Here is a 22,077-nt window from a genome sequence, read left to right as displayed (position 1 = left end):
TTATAGTTTTGAGATTCTGAGAAACTTCTTATTGCATCTAATATAAATGTTGAAGCTCAGCCTGTCATTAAACATTGAGAAAACCAAAGTGCTCTTCTAGCAGTCACCAGCCAGTCCCTCTCCAGTGCCAGAAATACAGCTTAATGGTGTAACATTTGAAAATGTTGACAATTTCCACTGCCTTGGCAGCCACCTCTCCACCAAAGTCAACATTGACACTGAAATTCAACACTGCCTGAGCTCTGCAAGTGCAGCATTTTTCCAAATGAAGAAGAGAGTGTTTGAGGACCGGGACATCCGTAGGGATACCAAGGTGCTTGTTTATAAAGTTTGTCCTCCCAACCCTGCGAGACATGAACCGTCTATAGACTTCACATGCAACTCCTGGAACGATTCCATTAGCGCTGCCTCTGAAAAATCCTGCAAATCTCTTGGGAAGACAAGCGGATAAATGTCAGCATGCTGGAAGAAGCAAAGACCACCAGCACTGAAGCAATGGTCCTCCGCCATCAACTCCGCTGGACCGGCCATGTTGTCCGGATGCCCGACCACCGTCTCCCAAAGCAGATGCTTTACTCCGAACTCAAGAACGGAAAACGGAATGTTGGAGGACAGGAAAAGAGATTTAAAGATGGGCTCAAAGCCAACCTTAAACACTCTGGCATAGACACAGAGAACTGGGAAGCCCTGGCCCTTGAGCGCTCCAGTTGGAGGTCAGCTGTGACTAGCAGTGCTGTAGAATTTGAAGAGACATGAATGGAGGGTGAAAGAGAGAAACGTGCCAAGAGGAAGGTGTGTCAAGCCAACCCCGACCAGGACTGCTTTCCACCTGGAAACCAATGCCCTCACTGCAGAAGAAGATGCAGAGCAAGAATAGGGCTCCACAGTCACCTACGGACCCACCGCCAGAACACCAAACTTGGAGGACCATCATCCTCGGACTACGAGGGATCGCCTAAGTAAATGTTGGTGATCTCCCAGTTGCCATTCTTATCTGGATGAAGCGTCCCAAGAACCGAACTCTATTATTAGAGATAACAATTAGTATATTGCTCAGATATTAATTTTCCTGAAAAGCCTTAGCCATGGCCTGGTGGTAAGGAATGTGCCAAGGCTCAATGCCCGGCATCTACTAGTAAGACTAGGAAAGCATCCTGCTCCAAATCCCAGCAGAAGGCTTTTGCTTGTTAGAGTTCATAATATTGAGCTAGGTGATATAGCAGGGCAACGTTCTGTATTTTTCTTAGTACTTGCAACAAAACAGTTTTTGGAATTATCACTTCCAGCCAGTGTAAGGTTGTGAAAGTTGCAGTGTTAAAAAAAAATCCTCAGCATTGCCTTGCATTCTTCAAAGTGGGAGCACAGTATAGGGAGCACTTTCCTTCCCTATACTACTTTTGCCTCTTATTTGGCAACTGGAAAATGCAAGAGACCCTGTTTGACCCAAAGAGTGTCAGTTGTTGATCTTTGAGAGATGGAGAAAAAATCAATTATGGTGATTTTTTTTTCCATGGGTTTGGGTTAGCATGAGGTTGCAGACATAATAGCCTGAATATCTTTGTGCACTCAGATCTTTTGTCGGCTATGTGTGCTCTGTGTTGGTCTGGCTGTGTTGTTCCCTACCTGTCAAATGGTCACATGGATGGCGTTTAGCCATAGGCTGCTGTCATCCTCAGACAGTCAACAGAGCATGGCAGTGAGAATGGGCCCAGGCTGGAGCACTTCCGAAAGTCATGGATCTTGCTTCTAATATCCTCTGAAAGCCATCAGTTTTAATTTCTCTTCTTGCTGTGGGTCTCCACTGGGAAGATTAGAAAACAAAAAAGGAGAGGAGAGAAAATGAAAATGAATGGGAAAATGAAAGGAACTACATCTTGGAACTAAAAAAGATGGCGACGGACACACAGTATAATACAAGCAGACAAAAGTAAAACATCCTGTTCGTCAAGCTGGGTAACTCCCTTTTTCTTCCCTGGGCAAAGGAATTTCTGTTATCTCTGTCTCAAGGTTCTTTCTCTCTCTGCCTCTTAATAACAATTCTAATACACAGCTGAATCCATCTTTGAAGACCAATATTAATATATTGTAATACATTATAATACTAATACAAACACATTGAAAACATACATACATATAAAATAACTATAACTACTCTGACAAGCCAGTAGGAGAGGAGGAGAAAAAGAAAAGAAAGGGCAATCAATTCCTTCTATGGCTCTGTTTTATCCACCATGCATACAATCCTCAACAGATTTCCCACCAGAGAATATAATACAGCCCTGAATAGGACAAATGGTTCCCAGCCCCTGTTGTGTGCTATCCAGAAAACAATGTCAGGTATCTTTTGGGTTGTATGCTTACCTTGGGAATGTGATCATGCAAGTCACAGGGGTCTGTTGGCTTACCAGAAGAGGTGAACATCTGCTACTGTCTCACTGATGTTTTGTAGTAAATATCCCTCGATTGTTTGCCATTGGCTGTCCTGGATAGGATTTCTATGGGCCTTTCCAGACAGGCCGTTATCCCAGGGGCATTCACCTTTAAAAAAAATGCAGATGTTCCTGGGGCCTGTCCACACCCACCCCAGAAAGTGGTGTCCAGATGTTCTTCCAGGATTGGCCCTGTATAACAAGATGGAGGAATATTTGGGGGGGGGGGATATTTAATCCCACAAGCTCTGCCACCAAAAATATGAAAGATGTAGTGACTTTGTTTGGGAAATAAAATGAACCCCCAAACAAAAGGCTGTAATAGAAAGCTAGCACTTCCTTCCTGGCCAAAAAAACCCTTACTGAAAGAGCACTGGCACACACCAACTTAGAAGTGCTGATAAGCCCTTGGCTTACTTGAGATAACTTGTGAAAGAGTGTGATGGTGATAGCCCTCCGGCTTGAGTTTCAGAGGTACCCTTTAAAGTTAGTTCTTTACAACATATGCTGTCATCATTAAGTTCTTGATTTCTGCTTAAAGCTGCTTTTAAACCTTTAAGCACAGAGGCACACTTGAGTCAGATGTGATGAACAATAAACAATGAAGTTTATTTACAAGAACAGGAACAATGCAGGTACTAAGTTTGACTGTTACAGAGATTTGTCTTGGAAAGCGTGCAGTTATGTAAACAGTTCTGACTTTGTTACCCAATAAACTCTTCTTTCCCCCTCCAAACAAGAATCCTGACAGGATAGATTCTCTGACAGCACAGATAGTCCTAACCTGGATCTATCTCCCTGTTTCCCAGCTACCTTCCTAATAGCTGTAAACCCCTCACTAGCTGTTTCTGCTAGCAACTCTGGCCAATCTCAGGCCTTTTCCTAACCCTCTACACCTCTCCAATCTCCAAACACCCTTTCCCTTCGACACCCAGGTTCAGTCTCCTGACAGGAATTTAAAAACCTTTCTTTAAAGACATTTTTCCCCCTTTTGCCAAGTTATGCTCTGCCCACTCTAACTTACCCAATCACATTCCTCTCTCATTTCCCTCCAAAAGCCACTCTTACTAAACATGCCCCCTCCAGGAAATGAATGACAAAATGGACTCATAGGAAATTCACTACACCTTGCAAGACATCAGGAGACCCTCTCTTCAATACACAGTGGCATCCATCTTTGCAATACATAGAAGCACATTTAAAACACATACATAACTAAAATAATCCTGACATACCCCAAGCTTCTTTTAAAAGTAAGGAAAACTTACTCAGCCTCCATTACAGTCTTGCCAGAGCTCTTCTGGCATGTAGAAATGACGCTGCAGGGGGGGGGGGGCGACGGAGGGGTGTTGATGGTGGAGGAAAGTCGCCCCCCCCCCCCCTCCGCTCTACTGGCACGTCATTTCTATGCGCTGGGAGAGCTCCTTGCCATTCTGTCTAAGCACAACTTCTCTTTTTAGGGTCAGGAAGTGATTTCTATAATTTTGCACAGAAACCACCTTGTGGGTCCAACACATCACACTGTGTCAACCTTGAAAGTCCTTCCTGATCACAAGAACATTAACTTCGCTTCCCTAATAATTTAGCCGAAGATTGAATAAAATCACACTTGCTGAGCCAGCTTTTGATTAGCTGGCGTGAATATTTTAATTTCATTTGTCATGCTGGTTGCATCTCACAGCTGAGGGTCTTCTCCCAGAAAGGCCTTTATAGTATGCTAGTCTTCACCCAAAATCTGAAAGATGCTTGTCTGGTAACAAAGCAGTAGAGCAGCTTGTATGTTCGGTCATGTACAGTGCTGGTTATGGTTCAATGTTGCCATATATTTCTCTCGCTAAGTTCTTTCTTACAAATGATTATGGGTGATATATATCACTATTATATTTGTTTCTATCTAGCCAAGGATTTTATCCGACACCTTCTAGAACGTGATGCAGAGAAACGATTCACCTGTGAACAGGCTCTACAGCACCCATGGTAAGTCACATTGGAAGGTGTGGTAATTTCTTGTTGGATGGGAATACATTAAAGTCCCACCTAATTGCAGAATTCAAGGGAAAAATGATCTCTGGGAAAATGTTCCTGATTTGAAAGTGTTCTTTCCTGTTTAATTGTGCAATACTTACTTTGAAAGTACTTGTTATCCTCCAGAAACTTTCTTTCTGTGGCTGCCATTTTAAACATATCAATGTGCCATTTAACCTTTTATATGCCCGGTGGCGCAGTGGGTTAAAGCACTGAGCTGCTGAGCTTGTTGATCGAAAGGTCGCAGGTTCGATTCCGGGGAGTGGTGTGAGCTTCCGCTGTCAGCCCTAGCTTCTGCCAACCTAGCAGTTCGAAAACATGCAAATGTGAGTAGATCAATAGGTACCACTCCAGCGGGAAGGTAACGGCGCTCCATGCAGTCATGCCGGCCACATGATCTTGGAGGTGTCTACAGACAACGCAGGCTCTTTGGCTTAGAAATGAAGATGAGCACCACACCCCAGAGTCAGACATGACTGGACTTAATGTCAGGGGACTACCTTTACCTTTTTATGCCATTTTAACCTTTTGTTTAGTAAGCCCTTTTTGTGTTTATATGATAGAACCAATTATGAAATGACATTTATAACCTAGGAACAAACATCATGTTACATAGTGTCATTTTCCAGACTGATTGTATGCTTCCCCTGAGCTGGGGCTGTGCTGCAAATGCCTAGAGAAGATAGCTCTAGGAATTTCTTTATCTTCCAATGCAATTCTATGGTATGCTAAGATTGGAAGTCATTCATTTTAATAGTGTTTCCGAACTATCCATGGTTTTTAAAGTAATAGTTTTGTGTCCAAATGGATACCAAGTCATAACGTTTGGACTTGTAGTGAAGACAAATGGACACATAGACTTTAATCAGTGAACTACAGGATTTTCATCCTTGTGTCAATGTCTTCTTCATTATATGAAGAAGACATTGAACATTGGGAAGAACTTCCTGACTGTGAGAGCCGTTCAGCAGTGGAACTCTCTGCTCCGGAGTGTGGTGGAGGCTCCTTCTTTGGAAGCTTTTAAACAGGCTGGATGACCATCTGTCAGGGGTGCTTTGAATGCAATATTGCTGCTTCTTGGCAGGGGGTTGGACTGGATGGCCCATGAGGTCTCTTCCATCTCTAGGATTCTATGATTCTATGATATGTCTGCATGTGCATACATGGGTCTTTAAGTCACGTCACAACTTAAAGTGGGCATGTTTAGCCTGAAGAAGAGAAGGCTGAGAGGAGACATGATAGCCATGTATAAATATGTGAGAGGAAGTCACAGGGAGGTGGGAGCAAGCTTGTTTTCTTCTTCCCTTGAGACTAGGACGTGGAACAATGGCTTCAAACTACGAGAGAGGAGATTCCATCTGAACATTAGGAAGAACTTCCTGACTGTGAGAGCCGTTCAGCAGTGGAACTCTCTGCCCCGGAGTGTGGTGGAAGCTCCTTTTTTTAGAGGCTTTTAAACAGAGGCTGGATGGCCATCTGTCAGGGGTGCTTTGAATGCAATATTCCTGCTTCTTGGTGGTGGGTTGGACTGGGACCCATGAGGTCTCTTCCAACTCTATGATTCTATGAGCCCATGAAGTTCACAGAATTTTCTTAGACAAGGACTGCACAGAGGTGGTTTACCAGTGTCTTTCTCTGAAATGTAGCCAACAACAACTGTATGGATTGGTGGTCTTCCATCCAAGTACTCATCAGGGCTGACTCTGCTTAGCTTCAGATGGCTTCTACTACTACTACTACTACTACTACTACTACTACTATTACCTCCTTCTCCTTCTCCATTTCCCTTTCCTCTCCTTTCCCTGTTACATTTATGTTTTATCCAATTTTTCTAAGAGGACTAGAATTCTTATTTAATTTGAGTCTTTTTTTAGCAGGAGGAAGGCTAAGCATTGCCAAGATATTGATGTTTGTAAATGTATTTGCAGTTGTGTATCGATGTTTTCCTCGTTAGTTAAACAACTTTTAGCACAATCTGAATGTCATATTTGTATGTAATGGAAAAGCTTCTGTTTATGAACCTTTTGAATGCGAGAATGGACGCCCAAGAAATTATTTATTTAAAATGCCACTGCTTTAGGACCTATAAAGGCATGAAAAACGAGACTGACAAATCTTTATTTTCTAGTCACACAACATTTATTTATTTATTTATTTATTTATTTACAGCATTTTTACCCTGCCCTTCTCAACCCCCCCCCCCCCCTGGGGTGTGTGTGTGTGGACTCAGAGCGGCTAACAAAGGCAGCAATTCGATGCCACAAATCAATAACACAGTATAAAACCATAAATACATACAGAGTTAAAAACAATAGCAATTAATTATAACCAATTATCATAACAGTCATTAAAACAACAAATCCATTGAACAATAAAATTGTATCCTTCTTGCCAATCCATTTCCAGTCAAAGTGCTGCTTTATGTTTATTGTCCGAAAGCCTGGTCTCAAAACCAAGATTTTAATTTCTTCCTGAATGCCAGGAGGGATGGGGTCGATGGTATTTCATTTGGAAGCACGTTCCACAGGTGGGGGGCTACAGCTGAGAAGGCCCTGTTTCTCATCCCCACCAGCCACATTTGTGATGTTGGCGAGAGTGAGAGCAGGGCCTTCCCGGGATGATCTTAAGTTACGAGGTGGGACGTAGAGGCAGATGTGTTCGGACAAGTAAGCTGGGCCAGAACTGTATAGAGCAGTGGTTCTCAACTTGGGGTCCCCAAATGTTTCTGGCCTACAACTCCCAGAAATCCCAGCCAGTTTACGAGCTGTTAGGATTTCTGGGAGTTGAAGGCCAAAAACATCTGGGGACCCCAGGTTGAGAAGCACTGGTATAGAGCTTTATAGGCCAAAACCAGCACTTTGAATTGAGCTCGGAAGTGGACCGGCAGCCAGTGGAGCTGACACAACAAGGGGGTGGTATTCTCCCTGTATGTAGCTCCTGTTAGTAATCTGGCTGCCGCCCATTGGACTAATTGCAGTTTCCGAACTGTCTTCAAAGGCAGCCCCATGTCGAGTGTGTTGCAGTAATCTATTCGAGATGCGACCAGAGCGTGGACCACCGTGGCCAGATCAGACTTCTCATGGTACAGGCGCAGCTGGCGCACAAGTTAGGCATGTAGCCGGGGGGGGGGGGGGGCTTGAGGGGCTTCAGCCCCCCCCCCCCCAAATTCTCATGGTGGTTCGCAAAAAGGCCTTACTGGTGCATTATTTAAACTGTTATGTTTATTCATATCATGATCTGATCACCATACTCAATATATCCCATATGCATGGGGGTATTGGGGTAACGATACAAAAGGTTTGCTAGGGTAGATCCTCTTTCACTCAGACTCACCCCCCCTGAAAAAAACTCAGCCCCCCCCCCCCCCCCCCCGAATCGAAATCCTGGCTACGGGCCTGGCACAAGTCTTAACTGTGCAAAAACTCCCCTGGCCACCGTTGAGACCTGGGGTTCCAGGCTCAGCGATGAATCCAGGATCACTCCCAGGCTGTGAACCTGCGTCTTCAGGGGAGTGTAACCCCATCCAACACAGGCTGTAACCCTATTCCCTGTTCGGTCTTTCAACTGACCAGGAGGACCTCTGTCTTGTCAGGATTCAGTTTCAATTTGTTAGCTCTCATCCAGTCCAACACAGCAGCCAAGCACCGATTCAAAGTCTGGACAGCCTCCTTAGTAACAGGTGGGAAGGAGTGACAGATTTGGACGTCATCTGCGTACAGATAACATCTTACTCCGAAACTCTGGATGATCTCCCCCAGCGGCCTCATGTAGATGTTAAACATCATCGGGGACAATACCGAACCCTGAGGGACTCCACAAGACAACAGTTGTGGAGTCGAACAGGTGTCACCCAATAACACCCTCTGGGACCACCCTCCAGTAAGGACTGGAGCCACTGCAGAGCAGTACCTCCAAGTCCCATTTTTGTGAGGCATTGCTTAATCCATGGGTCTCATCTGCAGATGTATGGCTCATTGTTTCAGTTGGCTTCAGAAAACTCATTTACCCGGAATGAAATCTTTGGCCAGATATTTGCAGCAAAACCCAAGCTAAAAATGTCTGCTGACGGAGGGGCCATTCCGACAGCTTCCCTCTGCGTTTACTTATGCTTACACCTCCTTCACACTTTTGTGCAGACAGTGTTAAAAGCTGGTAGGAGACAAGTGCATGAAGACGGTCACACATAAACATGCTCAGGGTGTGAATTGCACATCCATTTCCAAAGACGTGGGTGGAAATCTAATGGAAGCTTTCTCTCTGCCACTTGTGCATTTCAGGATTTCTGGGGACACAGCACTGGAGAAAGACATTCATGGCTCTGTTTGTGAACAGATCCAGAAGAACTTTGCTCGCAGCCAATGGAAGGTAAGGAGGAAGGTTTTACAGTTGCCCCTTCCACATTTGCGGGTTTAGGTTTTGTGACTTTGATGATTCATCTGCTGGAAGAGTCACAGTGGAGGTTTTCAGGATTGCTAGGGAGAACAGAGATTACTAGAAAAGCATGGCAAAAGTGGAAAATCAATTATCTATCTATCTATATTGATTCTTCTACTTTCTGGGGTCTCTTGCCCTTAATTTCCACAAAAGTAGAGGGCATACTGTATTTTCAACCTGAGATGCAGAAGAGATTTTTTTTTTGTGAACTTGATTTTAAAAATAACCAAAATAAAGCTTGAGCCTGAATATACAACAGAGCTGGGAACTATTTATTTATTTATCGTGTCATCAGCAACCATACCATTGTATTACATTTCTAACAGAACAAAACAAACAAACAGATTAAAAAAACACACAGATTTTACAAACTTGGTAGTTGATTATATGTCCTTTGACCAGTATCTGGCCACTTGGAGTGCCTCTGGTGTTACTATAAGAAGGTCCTCCATTGTGCATGTAGCAGGGCTCAGATTGCATTGCAGTAGGTGGTCTGTGGTTTGCTCTTCTCCACACTCGCATGTCGTGGATTCAACTTTATAGCCCCATTTCTTAAGGTTGGCTCTGCATCTCGTGGTGCCAGAGCGCAGTCTGTTCAGTGCCTTCCAAGTCTCCCAGTCTTCTGTGTGCCCAGGGGGGAGTCTCTCATCTGGTATCACCCACGGATTGAGGTGCTGGGTTTGGGCCTGCCACTTTTGGACTCTCGCTTGCTGAGGTGTTCCAGCGAGTGTCTCTGTAGATCTAAGAAAACTATGTCTTGATTTAAGTCGTTGACGTGCTGGCTGATACCCAAACAAGGGATGAGCTGCAGATGTGTCTGCCTTGGTCCTTTCACTATTGGCTGCTACTTCCCGGCGGATGTCAGGTGGTGCAATACCGGCTAAGCAGTGTAATTTCTCCATTGGTGTGGGGCGCAGACACCCTGTGATAATGCGGCATGTCTCGTTAAGAGCCACATCCACTGTTTTAGTGTGGGAACTATTACCTGTTTAGACAAACAGAATAGGACCACTACCTCTGCTAGTTGAGAGATTATGTGAATTGTAATGAAAACCTATTTATTTATTTAGAGCTTTTATAACCGGGTCTTCTCGACCTCTGAAGAGGGACTCAGGCCGGCTAACAGCAGAAAATTCATACACAGAGTAAACATAATAGCGTCCTAATACATTAATACAAATTACATTAAAATACAGATCATACAATATCATACAATTACAAAAGCCAGGTCGTCAGAGTAAAATCACAAATTCATCACCATCCGCCAGTGTGGGCAGCCGTTATTGACTCGATCCTCATTCTGCAAATGCTATATTCCAAAGCAAAGATTTTACCAGTTTTCTGAAGGTCGGGAGGAAAGGGGCAGATCTAATCTCCAATGGGAGAGAGTTCCAGAGCCGAGGGGCCACCACCGAGAAGGCCCTGTCCCTCGTCCCCACCAAACGCAATTGTGAAGGAGGTGGGACCGAGAGCAGGGCCCCTCCAGAAGATCTTAACAACCTTGATGGTTCATAGGGGAGAATCCATTCGGAAAGTTAAACTGGGCCGGAGTCGTTTAGGGATTTATAGGTCAACACCAGCACTTTGAATTGGGCTCAGAAGCTAATTGGCAGCCAGTGGAGCTGATGCAACAGAGGAGTAGTGTGCTCCTTGTACCCCGCTCCTGTTAGTCGTATGGCTGCCGCTCGTTGGACTAGTTGAAGCTTCTGGGCAGTCTTCAGAGGCAACCCCACGTAGAGAGCGTTGCAGTAGTCTATACAGGATGTAACTAGAGTGTGGACCACCATGGCCAAGTCAAACTTCCCAAGGTACGGGCGCAGCTGGCGCACAAGTTTTAATTGTGCAAAACCTCCCCTGACTTTAACCCATGTCTTGCCATTCTATCTGGACCCATTTTTACCTCTTCAGAGGCACATCATGTGATTTATTGCAAGCAAGGACTGTGTTATTACATTTCTGAACTGCTGTGCTCCTCTTCAGTGTTCTGACCATCTAAACATTAGCAAAGACTTCCTGACTGTGAAAACTGTTCAGCAGTGGAACTCTCTGCCCTGGTGTGTGGTGGAGGCTCCTCCTTTGGAGGGTTTTACCCTACCTTGTTCATGCCCAGCATTTTAAATGTTAATTATGACATTTGGCCTGGCCATAGGTTTTTTAAATGCTGTATGTTATTGTTTATTTTTTTGTTTTTGAGTTTTATTTTAACTGTTTTGAATTGATTATTTGTTATCACTTTTGTTTATTGATGTGCTGTGGGCTTGGCCTCATGTAAGCTGCACTGAGTCCCTTGGGGAGATGGTAGCGGGATACAAATAAATTATTATTATTATTATTATTATTACTACTACTACTCTGTTGCGCCAGCTCCACTGGCTGCCAATTAGCTTCCGAGCACAATTCAAAGTGCTGGTGTTAACCTATAAAGCCCTAAACGACTCCGGCCCAGTTTACCTGTCTGAACGTATTCTCCCCTATGAACCATCTAGGTTGTTAAGATCTGCTGGAGGGGCCCTGCTCTCGGTCCCACCAGCCTCTCAGGCGTGTCTGGTGGGGACGAGGGACAGGGCCTTCCCGGTGGTGGCCCCTCGACTCTGGAACTCTCTCCCACTGGAGATCAGAACTGCCCCCTCCATTCTGTCGTTCAGAAAACGGGTGAAAACCTGGCTATGGGGTTTGGCTTTCGTCGAGTGAATCAATATTTCTGTGATCGGATAGATGGCGATGAATGATGGGCAATGAATTCACTATGACGACTGACCATTGTTATTATGTGATTGCATTTTGCTATTATAACGTTTTAATTGAATATGTTATATGATGTTTTTAATGATTGTTTTGTGATTTTATTGTTGGAAACCCCCGATAGAGGGGAGAAGACCAGTATACAAAATTGCTAAATAAATAAAATAATAAATATAATTATTTTAAACAGAGGCTGGATGGCCATCTGTCGGGGGTGCTTTGAATGCGATTTTCCTGCTTCTTGGCAGGGAATGACCCACGAGGTTTCTTCCAACTCTAAGATTCTATGATTCAATGATCTCCACTTAAAAATACTCCATTCCATATTTAGCAATCTTTTCCTTACAACATTGAAATGTTGGTGGCAGGGAACACATATATACTTTTGCAAGGCTTGGCATTCTCCCAGATTTGCTAATACCCATGTTTTCTTCTTGGCCAGCACTTCTGGCCAGCGATGTTTGGTGATCTTTTTTGTCAGTGAGGCAGCAAATCCATATAAGGTTTCCGTTCAAAGGATTAAAAAAGGCTATGCCTGGTATGAAAGGTATTTTGAGAGTAAGGATCAGCACCTTGGACAGGTCTTTAGGTTTAGGCTCAAACCTGACCGGATTCATCACCCAACTGATCTAAAAACCAGTTTTGTTTGAACCCACGACCTGAATTTCCTGCTTGAAGGAGTTTTGCAGAATTGAAGCCTGTCTCCTGCATTTTTGCAGGCAAACTGGGTAAATGGATAATGGAAAAGGAATAGAGGGAGAGCATTGGTAAAGGCTGGCAACTTTCCCTCGTCCTTTTCTGGCTCTGTTTGTACATCTTTAATACAGGTCACTATGAGAAAGCATTCCTGCTGAAGATCTATGGTTTGTTATTATTACATCTCCATACCAGCAAAAACATTTAACTGCTCTGTTTCTGTAGACCTACAATCCTAAATTAAGATATTTTGCTTATTTTTCTGCTTTGGGGTTCACTAGTCCAACAAAACAGGCACTGATTTCCCCTTTCAATTTCCCATTTGGAACTATCAGCTTGGAAACCTTTCCCTATAGCTCTGCCTTTCAACACAGTTTAAGGAACAGAGGATTATAATAACTTTATAATAACTTTATTTATACCTCACTTACTTACTTACTTACTTACTTACTTACTTAGGCGATCCCTCGTTGGCTGAGTAGGATAGTCTTCCAGGATCAGTACTCTGATGGGTCTGTAGGTGACTGTGGAGCCCTATTCTTGATCTGCATCTTCTCCCACAGTGAGGGCATCGGTTTCCAGGTGGAAGGCGGTCTCGGTTAAGGTTGGCTTGATGTGCCTTCCTCTTGGCACGTTTCTCTCTTTTGCCCTCCATGTGTGCCTCTTCAAATTCTGTAGCACTGCTGGTCACAGCTGACCTCCAGCTGGAGTGCTCAAGAGCCAGGGTGTCTATGCCAGAGTTTGCCAGTTCTCGGTGTCTATGCCAGAGTCTATGTCAGTTCTCAGTGTCTATGCCAGACTTTTTAAGGTTGGCTTTGAGGCCATCTTTAAATCTCTTTTCCTGCCCACCAACATTCCGTTTTCTATTCTTGAGTTCGGAGTAGAGCAACTGCTTTGGGAGACGGTGGTCGGGCATCTGGACAATGTGGCTGGTCCAGTTGAGTTGATGGCGGAGGACCATCGCTTCAATGCTGGTGGTCTTTGCTTCTTTCAGCATGCTGATGTTTGTCCGCCTGTCTTCCCAAGAGATTTGCAGGATTTTCTGGAGGCAACGCTGATGGAATCATTCCAGGAGTTGCATGTGACATCTGTAGACCACGTTTCACAGGCATATAGCAGGGTTGGGAGGACAATAGCTTTATAAACAAGCACCTTGGTATCCCTACAGATGTCCCGGTCCTCAAATACTCTCTGCTTCATTTGGAAAAATGCTGCACTCACAGAGCTCAGGCAGTGTTGTATTTCGGTGTCGATGTTGACTTTTGTGGAGAGGTGGCTGCCAAGGTAGCGGTCAACATTTTCTAATGTTACACCATTAAGCTGTATCTCTGGTGCAGGAAAGGGATTGGCTGGTGACTGCTGGAAGAGCACCCCACCACCATCTCCCCAAAGGGACTCGGGGCAGCTTACAAGAGGATAGGCCCAAAAATACAGATTAAAACACACACAATAAAATAAAATAAAATCAACAACATCAGAAAAACAATTACAATCATAGTGCACATTTTAAAAACACTTTAATGGCTGAGAGATTAGGTGCTGAGTGTGGAAGGATCAGGAAATGTGCAATTGTTCCTAGATAGGGCCCAGGGAAAGTGCAAAATGTGCTTCAATTCAGTTCGGGTCACAGCTGGGAAGGTAACGTCCTTAGGTATTTACAGTAGAAGACTTTAGCAAAGGGGAACACTTACCCTTGACTCAAAATGTTTTCTGTTGATTTTTGCCAAAAATGCTGTACAAAAAGAATAAAGTGGGCTATTTGTGTCTATTTGACAACCCTTCTGTGTGTTTATCTTCCCACAGAGAGCAATCAATGCCACGTCTTTTTTGCGCCACATCACCAAGATGGGACCTGGTGCAGAGGGTGAGGAAATTGGAGAGGCCACGTCCAGAGGACAGCACGGGAAATGGTGACCAGAGAGGTGGGTGCAAAGGAGATGATGGGATCTTGGAGAATAGGATTGTGCGTACATCTTAAATAGCAATGTGTTTTGTAGAAAGCAGATGGAGCTTCCCCCAGTTTCAGAGATGGATTGTGACATTTTCTGTTGACAGCACAGAGTTGGAAACTATGCGTGAGGGCAGCCCAGCCATTTCTTCAAGGCAGAGATTTATTCTTATCCCGACTTCACATTCTTCTTCTCATGTCCTGGCCAGAGGCAAATTAAAAACAGGTCTTGAACAAGTGCCTTATCCTTTTAACTTTTTAAAAAGCTAGAAAAATTGACTCTTAAGTTATAATTCCTAATAATATATGTTTTCTCTAATCATTGTGTTTTCCAACTTGCATACAGCTTATGCTGGTGTGATTATGTATACAGCCTTCCAAGTTTCTTAAGAAGCAGGGAAACTTCTGCATGGTTCATCTTCTCTCAGTTTAGATGGAGGAAACCTCTGGCTACTTGCATGATTACAGTCCCATCAGTCAGTTGCACAGTGTGCACATATCAGTGCATGACTTGAGTGGAGAGCAGAGTCTACTACATCATAAACTGCTGTTGATGGCTACATTGACTGGGTTGGTAGCACCCAGCTTGTATTTTATTGTATTTTATTTGTGTTCTGTTGTATTTGTTGTATTGTATTGTTGGGCTTGGCCTTATGTAAACCGCCCCAAGTCCCCTTGGGGTAATGGTGGCGGGATATAAATAAAGATTATTATTATTATTATTAGTAGTAGTAGTAGTATTATGATGCTGGGTCATCTTATTGACAATATTCTCAGATGTACCCCGTATCACTAGATAGTTTTCTTCCATTTCCTGCTGCAGTTTGTGGCTCCAGGTGATGTAGTTTTAGTCTGGGTTTGGGACCCGCCTACTTGCGTGACCACATTTTCGTGTACAAACCCATACAATCTCTTAGATCAACTGGAGAGGCCCTGCTCTCGCTCCCGCCCCCTTCGCAGGCACGATTGGTGAGGACGAGGGAGAGGGCCTTCTTTATGGTGGCCCCCCGACTCTGGAACTCACTGCCCAAGGATATCAGGCAAGCCCCCACATTGGCAGTCTTTAGGAGGAGCCTGAAAATGTGGCTGTTCAAGTGTGCCTTCCCTGAATAAAGGAAACAATGCCATGCTCTGACCAGTTTCCTGCAAAATGTCCTCAGAAGCACTTTAACTACCCGTTGGGTTGCTCTCCCTACATTATACTTTAAAACCCTCCTTTTTAGATACATCCAACCTCTGTTCATGCCCAATGTTTATTTTAAAAATTTAATCTGTTACATCTGGCCCGGCCATAGGTTTTTAATTTTTTTTGTGTTATTGCCTATATGTGAGTTATATTAACTGTATTGTTTTATTTGCTTACAGCTTTGTTGTTTTATTGATGTGTTGTTGGGCTTGGCCTCATGTAAGCCACCCCAAGTCCCCTTAGGGAGATGGTGGTGGGGTATAAATAAATTATTATTATTATTATTATTATTATTATTATTATATTATGGAAGCAGCAGAAATGGAAACGCTGTATGGGAGACCCAATGCAGTAGAGCTGGGGAAAGTGACCTCAACTGGACCGCTGCTCCTATTTACTGCCATTCCTTATTTCACCTTGCTATACCAGCTAACACTGATGGGAATTCAATCACATTCCCCAGTTCTGCTAAAACAGGCAATTGCTATTCAGCTGGTAGTCACACTCCAGGACATGAATCCGACCCATGCTTCAATGCTTTTATAACCCCCGACACTTCTTCCCCCCTCTCTTGGTATAGTATACAAGTAGTATACTATAAAAAGCATAGTAAACAGACTTTTTTGATCATCCATCGGCCTTCCTTAGTCCAGGGCTTTCTGGATGCATTGAGCCACAACCACTTGATTCCACAACCCCCGCTATAAGGAGTCCTCCTCTGCAAATAATCTCTCTTTTACCTCGCACGAGTTTTTAATTAGTTTTAATTAGTTTTTCTTTTAATCATTATATGTAGCCCGCCCATTGTCATTGTGATTGTGCCTATTGTAATTTTATATTGTTATGTATTCACATGTTTTATGTAATTATGATGTTGTTTATTGTTCGTGTTTTCGGTTTTACTCTATTGTAATTTGTTGTTTGGGCTTGGCCTCTTGTAAGCCACTCCCCACTGGGGAGATGGTGGCGGGGTATAAATAAAGATTATCATTATTATTACTAGCCGTCCCCTGCCACGCGTCGCTGTGGCCCACATGGGGGTTCTGTGTGGGAGGTTTGGCCCAATGCTATCATTGGTGGAGTTCGGAATGCTCTGTGATTGTAGGTGAACTATAAATCCCAGCAACTACAACTCCCAAATGTCAAGATTCTATTTTACCCAAATTCCACCAGTGTTCACATTTGGGCATATTGAGTCTTCATGTAGAGTTTGGTCCAGATCCATCATTGTTTGAGTCCACAGTCGTCTTTTGGATGTAGGTGAACTACAATTCTAAAACCAAAGGACACTGCCCACCAAACCCTTCCAGTATTTTCTGTTGATCATGGGAGAACTGTGTGCCAAGTTTGGTTCAATTCCATCGTTGGTGGGGTTCAGAATGTTCTTTGATTGTAGGCGAACTATAAATCCCAGCAACTACAACTCCCAAATGTCAAGATTCTGTTTTCCCCAAACTCCCAGCAACTATAAATCCCAGCAACTACAACTCCCAAATGTCAAGATTCTATTTTCCCCAAACTCCACCAGTGTTCACATTTGGGCATATTGAGTATTCTTGTAGAGTTTGGTCCAGATCCATCATTGTTTGAGTCCTCAGTGCTCCCTGGATGTAGGTGAACTACAACTCCAAAACCAAAGGACACTGCCCAACAAACACTTCCAGTTTTTTCTATTGATCATGGGAGAACTGTGTGCTAAGTTTGGTTCAATTTAATTGTTGGTGGAGTTCAGAATGCTCTTTGATTGTAGGTGAACTGGTAGAGAGATTCCAACTGCGCCACCTGAAAATTGGCTTAGGTGTGGAGAGATCATCCCTGTCAGCTGCAGTGAGAGCAGAGACGGGAGTACCCCCAATCTCCACCACAATTCTGAAGAGGCAGATCAATTGGTGGTACAAAATAAGACAAATGCAACCACACAGACTCCCAGCCCTATGCCTTCTAGAACAAGAAAACCACAAAGAGTGGTCATCTTGGCTTAGCAGATTTGGCCACACAGTTAGTAGGTTAGGTTTTGCCCCTCACGAGTTAACAAATTTTGGGGCAAAGGTATGCTCAATTGTATACCAAAGAGCTCTCGACATTGCTGCACAAAATGATCTAATGAACATAGCGCAAGCTAGAGCCACTCCATACCTGGCCAAATTTAAATGTAATGTGGGCATGGAACCTTACCTCTCTTTTATACTTCCACTCTATCTTAGAAAAGTTTTTACCCGGGCTAGATTTGAGCAGCTCGACATTAAGTCCAAGTTGGGACGACATCAGAATATCCCCTACACGAGGAGAACCTGTGGGTGCCGTGAGGTAGATGCAGAAGTGGAGGACTCAGAACATTTTTTCTTAAAATGTCCCTACTACAACAGGATCCGGTCTTACTATCTAGAGCCTCTGCTGGAGAACCATACTTATTCAGAGAATAAGGAGAAATTGCACATCCTTCTTCAGGGTTCAGATAAAAACTCTATTTTAAAATTGACCCTTTTTATCCAAAAAGCGCTGGCCATCCGTGAGAAGATGGAAGCAGAGAGAGGCGACCTTGCTGCCATCAGCAAAACTCAAACTTAAAAACTTAATATGGACACGCCACTAGTTTTACCTACCCATGCCCCCCACTCTAACCCTATTTTAAGGAATTAAACAATTTTAATCTTTTAACCTTTTTATCTCGTAGTTGCTCAATTATTTAGGAGTGGGTTGACAGGCCAGTAGGCCATGATGCCTCGTATTCATATATGGTTTTACTGTATGTGTATGTTTTGTATGTTTTGATATGGTCAAAATTGACTAATCAATAAAGAATTGTATTGTATTGAGTCCACAAGTTTAGTTCAATTCCATCGTTGGTGGGGTTCAGAATTTCTTTGATTGTAGACAAACTATAAATCCCAGCAACTACAACTCCCAAATGACAAAATCAATTTTTTTGAGTGAAGGACATACATTGGGTTGTTAGGTGTCCTGTGTCCAAATTTCGTGTCAAATTGTCCAGTGGTTTTTGAGTTGTGTTAATCCCACAAACGAGCATTACATTTTTATTTATATAGATTATTATTATTATTATTATTATTATTATTATTATTATTCCTTAGGCATCTTGATTAGTAAGATGGGAGTTATAGTCCATGTGCATCTGTAAGGTGTCATGTTGGGAAAGACTGTGATATAGGAATGTGTAGGGCATTTGGCACTAGGATGAAAAGATGTGATGGGTCTGTGGACTGCATTAGGGTGAGGGTGGCTTGGAATGGGAATTTGATTGAAGTGAGGATGGAGTCTGGTTTCCAAAGCAGCTTCCTCTCTTTAACCTGTCTCTTGCTGTCCGCAGGTGCCTGAAGAGCCTGGGCCGCTGCCCTTTGCATGAGCTACCCTCCTGCATGCGGCTTCACAGCCACGACGCTGCGCCAGCACCCTCGCCCAAGGGGTGGGGGCTGTCCTTCCATTTCCTGCTCCCTCGTCTGGGGATATCTCTGCCCTGAGGGGCCCAGGAGTTTAAAAACAACAGCCAAGCTCAACCACCGTTCCAGCCTGCCCTTAGGGGGGCTCAGAGTCACCCTGCCTGGGACCGAAGTCCAATCCCCTGTGAGGCTGTGGACCCATCACAATCCTGCTGCGTTAACTCACCTCACATCCATCTATGTCTGTTGCAGAGGCTTGTAATGTGCTGGGAAATTGGGAGACATGGTAGTGGTGGTAGGGATGGGGAGGTGAAAACATCTACTCCTACCCCTTTCGGTTTTAATTGGCAATTCCTAAATCGATTTGAGACTACTTTTCTTCTCCCAAAAGAGTCACAAAATGGTAACTGGGATCTGGAGTTGAAAGATCCCTCCAAATAAAGATGGAACCGGGAAGAGTAAGAGGGCAGCCATCAGCTTGAATAGGCTTGATAAGTCCCAAATTCTGAAATGGATAGCAACACCCAAGTGAGTCAGAAGATCCAGTTGGGTGGCCACCTTGAAGACTTCAGGATTTGTATTTTGGGAAGACTACACCAAACTTCCCAGAGGTTGAGACAGATGCAAGATTTGAAGAGTGGGGGTGTGATTTGATAGTCCTGTTCCTGCTCTCCAAATGAATGTACATTTCTGTGCCTGGAGGGCAGGGTAGGTGTGCGGTTCTTCACTACGAACCAGGGAAGCACTTGCCGGCCAGTACTTAACAATACTCATTTTCCTTCCTCCATCCACTGCAGCCATTTGGTTGCAGCCATTGTTAAAATGTCTGTAAGGTTCTATGTTTCTGGGATGTTTTGTTGTATTGTATATGCAGTAGAGGCAGAAACAAAAAAAAGTTAGCTAAATATAAAAACATAGATTTTATTTCAAAAATAGCAGATTTTTTTAAAAAAAGTAAGATTGACTTCAGGCCAGGATTTCGTTTCGGGGGGAGGGGGGGGGGCTGAATTTTTTTCAGGGTATTTTTTTGGGGGGGGCTGAGTTTTGGGGGGGCTGAGTCTGAGTGAAAGAGGGTCTAGCCTAGCAAACCTTTTGTATCATTACCCCAATACCCCCATGCATATGGGATATATTGAGTATGGTGATCAGATCATGATATGAATAAACATAACAGTTTAAATAATGCACCAGTAAGGCCTTTTTGCGAACCACCATGAGAATTTGGGGGGGGGGCTGAAGCCCCTCAGCCCCCCCCCCCTGGCTACATGCCTGCTTCAGGCCCTTAGTATTAGGCAAGATTGTGGATCAAACCATCTCCTCGGCCCTTTCCAACCAACATTTGATGTTTTGGTATGCCGTGAAGCAGAGGCCATCCTTATGTTTGCTGACAAGAACTTCTGGTAGAATACTACATCTGTCTTCACCTTTGGTTGGTTTGGTGTTTCTGTGAAATTGAGTTGGACCAAGCATAGATGGAATTTGAGGGAAGGAGAAAGCCAACTGGATCATGTCATGACAAGATACAGGCTTCAGGATAAGTCAGGGCTACATGCATGTTGGAGTTTTCACTGACTGTACTCTGCTCCTTGTAGTAGAGGAGAACTTGCTTTGTGACCCAGTCTGAAAAAGATTTGGTTCCTCGAACGGAGCCCAGAAGTACCCTAGAAAAGGGTAGGCCAACCCCTATGTCCCCAGAAAGGATCATGGCTAGGAAGTGTGGAGAGGTCAGCCAACCTCTCTCCTTCGACTTGGTACCCTCTGCCACCTGTCCCTGCCCTCCTATCAGACTGAACATTTGCTTTGCTGTATTGCTCAGAGCTGGAAATTTTGTGTGTGGTTCTTGTGGGGACTGAGGGAGAGAGGGGTTGTTTCCTTCGTGATTCCCCTCCTCTCCCCAATGTGTGTCAATAAACAAGTGAAAACTGTAACAAGATATGGGAATGGCTATCGTTGTTTGGCTAGTCTGCGTGGCACCGTTTCCTCTCTCACTTGCACCCCCAGCTTCAAGATCCAGCAGGCTGACATGGACGCACAGAATCTGTGAAGCTGGTTCACATGCAGCACTGCCTCGTCATGTTCATTGTGTGAATTGTGCTCTACATCTTTCCTAAATAATTCCAGTTTTACAAGCCATCATGGCAAGGGACAACCCAAAGCATTTTTTTTTGCTTGAAGCAGAGGTCAAAAGGGACCCAACCCACAATTCCCAGGCCATATACAGGTTTATTTGACTGGGATGTGATTTTAATTTGAACTCTGACAATAACTTAATATTTATTTACTTACTAGCCGTCCCCTGCCACGCGTTGTTGTGGCCCATATAGGAGTTCTGTGTGGGAGGTTTGGCCCAATTCTATCGTTGGTGGGGTTCAGAATGCTCTGTGATTGTAGGTGAACTACAAATCCCAGCAACTACAATTCCCAAATGTCAATGCCGATGTTGCAATCACAGGTGCCAGCAGGATTGAAGAGAAACAACTGGAAAAGCTGACACGATATGAGGATTTAAAGATCGAACTGCAAAGACTCTGGCACAAGCCAGTCAAGGTGGTCCCAGTGGTGATCGTCACACTGGGTGCAGTACCTAAAGACCTTGGCCTGCACTTAAACACAATCGGCACTGACAAGATTACCATCTGCCAGTTGCAGAAGGCCACCTTACTGGGATCCTCACTCATTATTCACCGATACATCACAGTCTTAGACACTTGGGAAGTGTCCGGCATGTGATCCACTACAACAGCCAGCAGAGTGTCTGCTGTGGACTCACCTTGTTGTGTTTCAAATAATAATGATAATAATAATAATAATAATAATAATAATCTTCTTTATCTCTCCCAAAGGAGACTCATAACATAAAAGCATTAGCATACAATTTAAAATATACAAATATGCAAACATTAAAACGGAATTAAATATAAACAGTATTATAAAAATTCTCAATTAAAATCCAATAAAATATATTCAAGGTTAAAAACCACAGCACCCCCTGACTTGAGCTTAAAAACCTTCGTCTTTTAGATAAAGCATATTGCCTTGCTGTTTGATAGATACAGTACAACTCCTATCTCTACAGGGGCTTATCATGGAAATGTGAAAGTGTCCCTATTTAAATGAATGGCTTCTGGTGGAAGCATGCCATACAATTGCACTAAAAGACTTAGGCCTCTTCTACACAGCTGTATAAAATCTACATTGAACTGGCTTGTGGCGGCCAAG

The 22,077-nt window shown here is 43.8% G+C and overlaps 1 protein-coding gene across 4 annotated transcripts in view; it reads left to right on the top strand.

Annotated features, from left to right (window-relative positions):
* PNCK (pregnancy up-regulated nonubiquitous CaM kinase) overlaps positions 1 to 19,842 on the top strand; it is a 53,722-nt gene extending 33,880 nt beyond the window's left edge. For all 4 annotated transcript variants that reach the window (XM_060763164.2, XM_060763162.2, XM_060763163.2 and 1 more), the window contains exons 9-12: positions 4,328 to 4,406; positions 8,732 to 8,819; positions 14,130 to 14,248; positions 18,789 to 19,842. In XM_060763164.2, coding sequence (XP_060619147.2) covers positions 4,328 to 4,406; positions 8,732 to 8,819; positions 14,130 to 14,240 — 278 coding nt within the window. In that variant the 3' untranslated portion in view covers positions 14,241 to 14,248; positions 18,789 to 19,842. The remainder of the gene's footprint in view (positions 1 to 4,327; positions 4,407 to 8,731; positions 8,820 to 14,129; positions 14,249 to 18,788) is intronic.
* The last annotated feature ends 2,235 nt before the right edge of the window (positions 19,843 to 22,077 follow it).

Source organism: Anolis sagrei, chromosome 2 (genome assembly GCF_037176765.1).
Source record: "Anolis sagrei isolate rAnoSag1 chromosome 2, rAnoSag1.mat, whole genome shotgun sequence".
NCBI lineage: Eukaryota > Metazoa > Chordata > Lepidosauria > Squamata > Dactyloidae > Anolis > Anolis sagrei.
The sequence above is the reverse complement of the archived record's forward strand: the minus strand, read 5'-3'. Positions and strand labels throughout refer to the sequence as shown.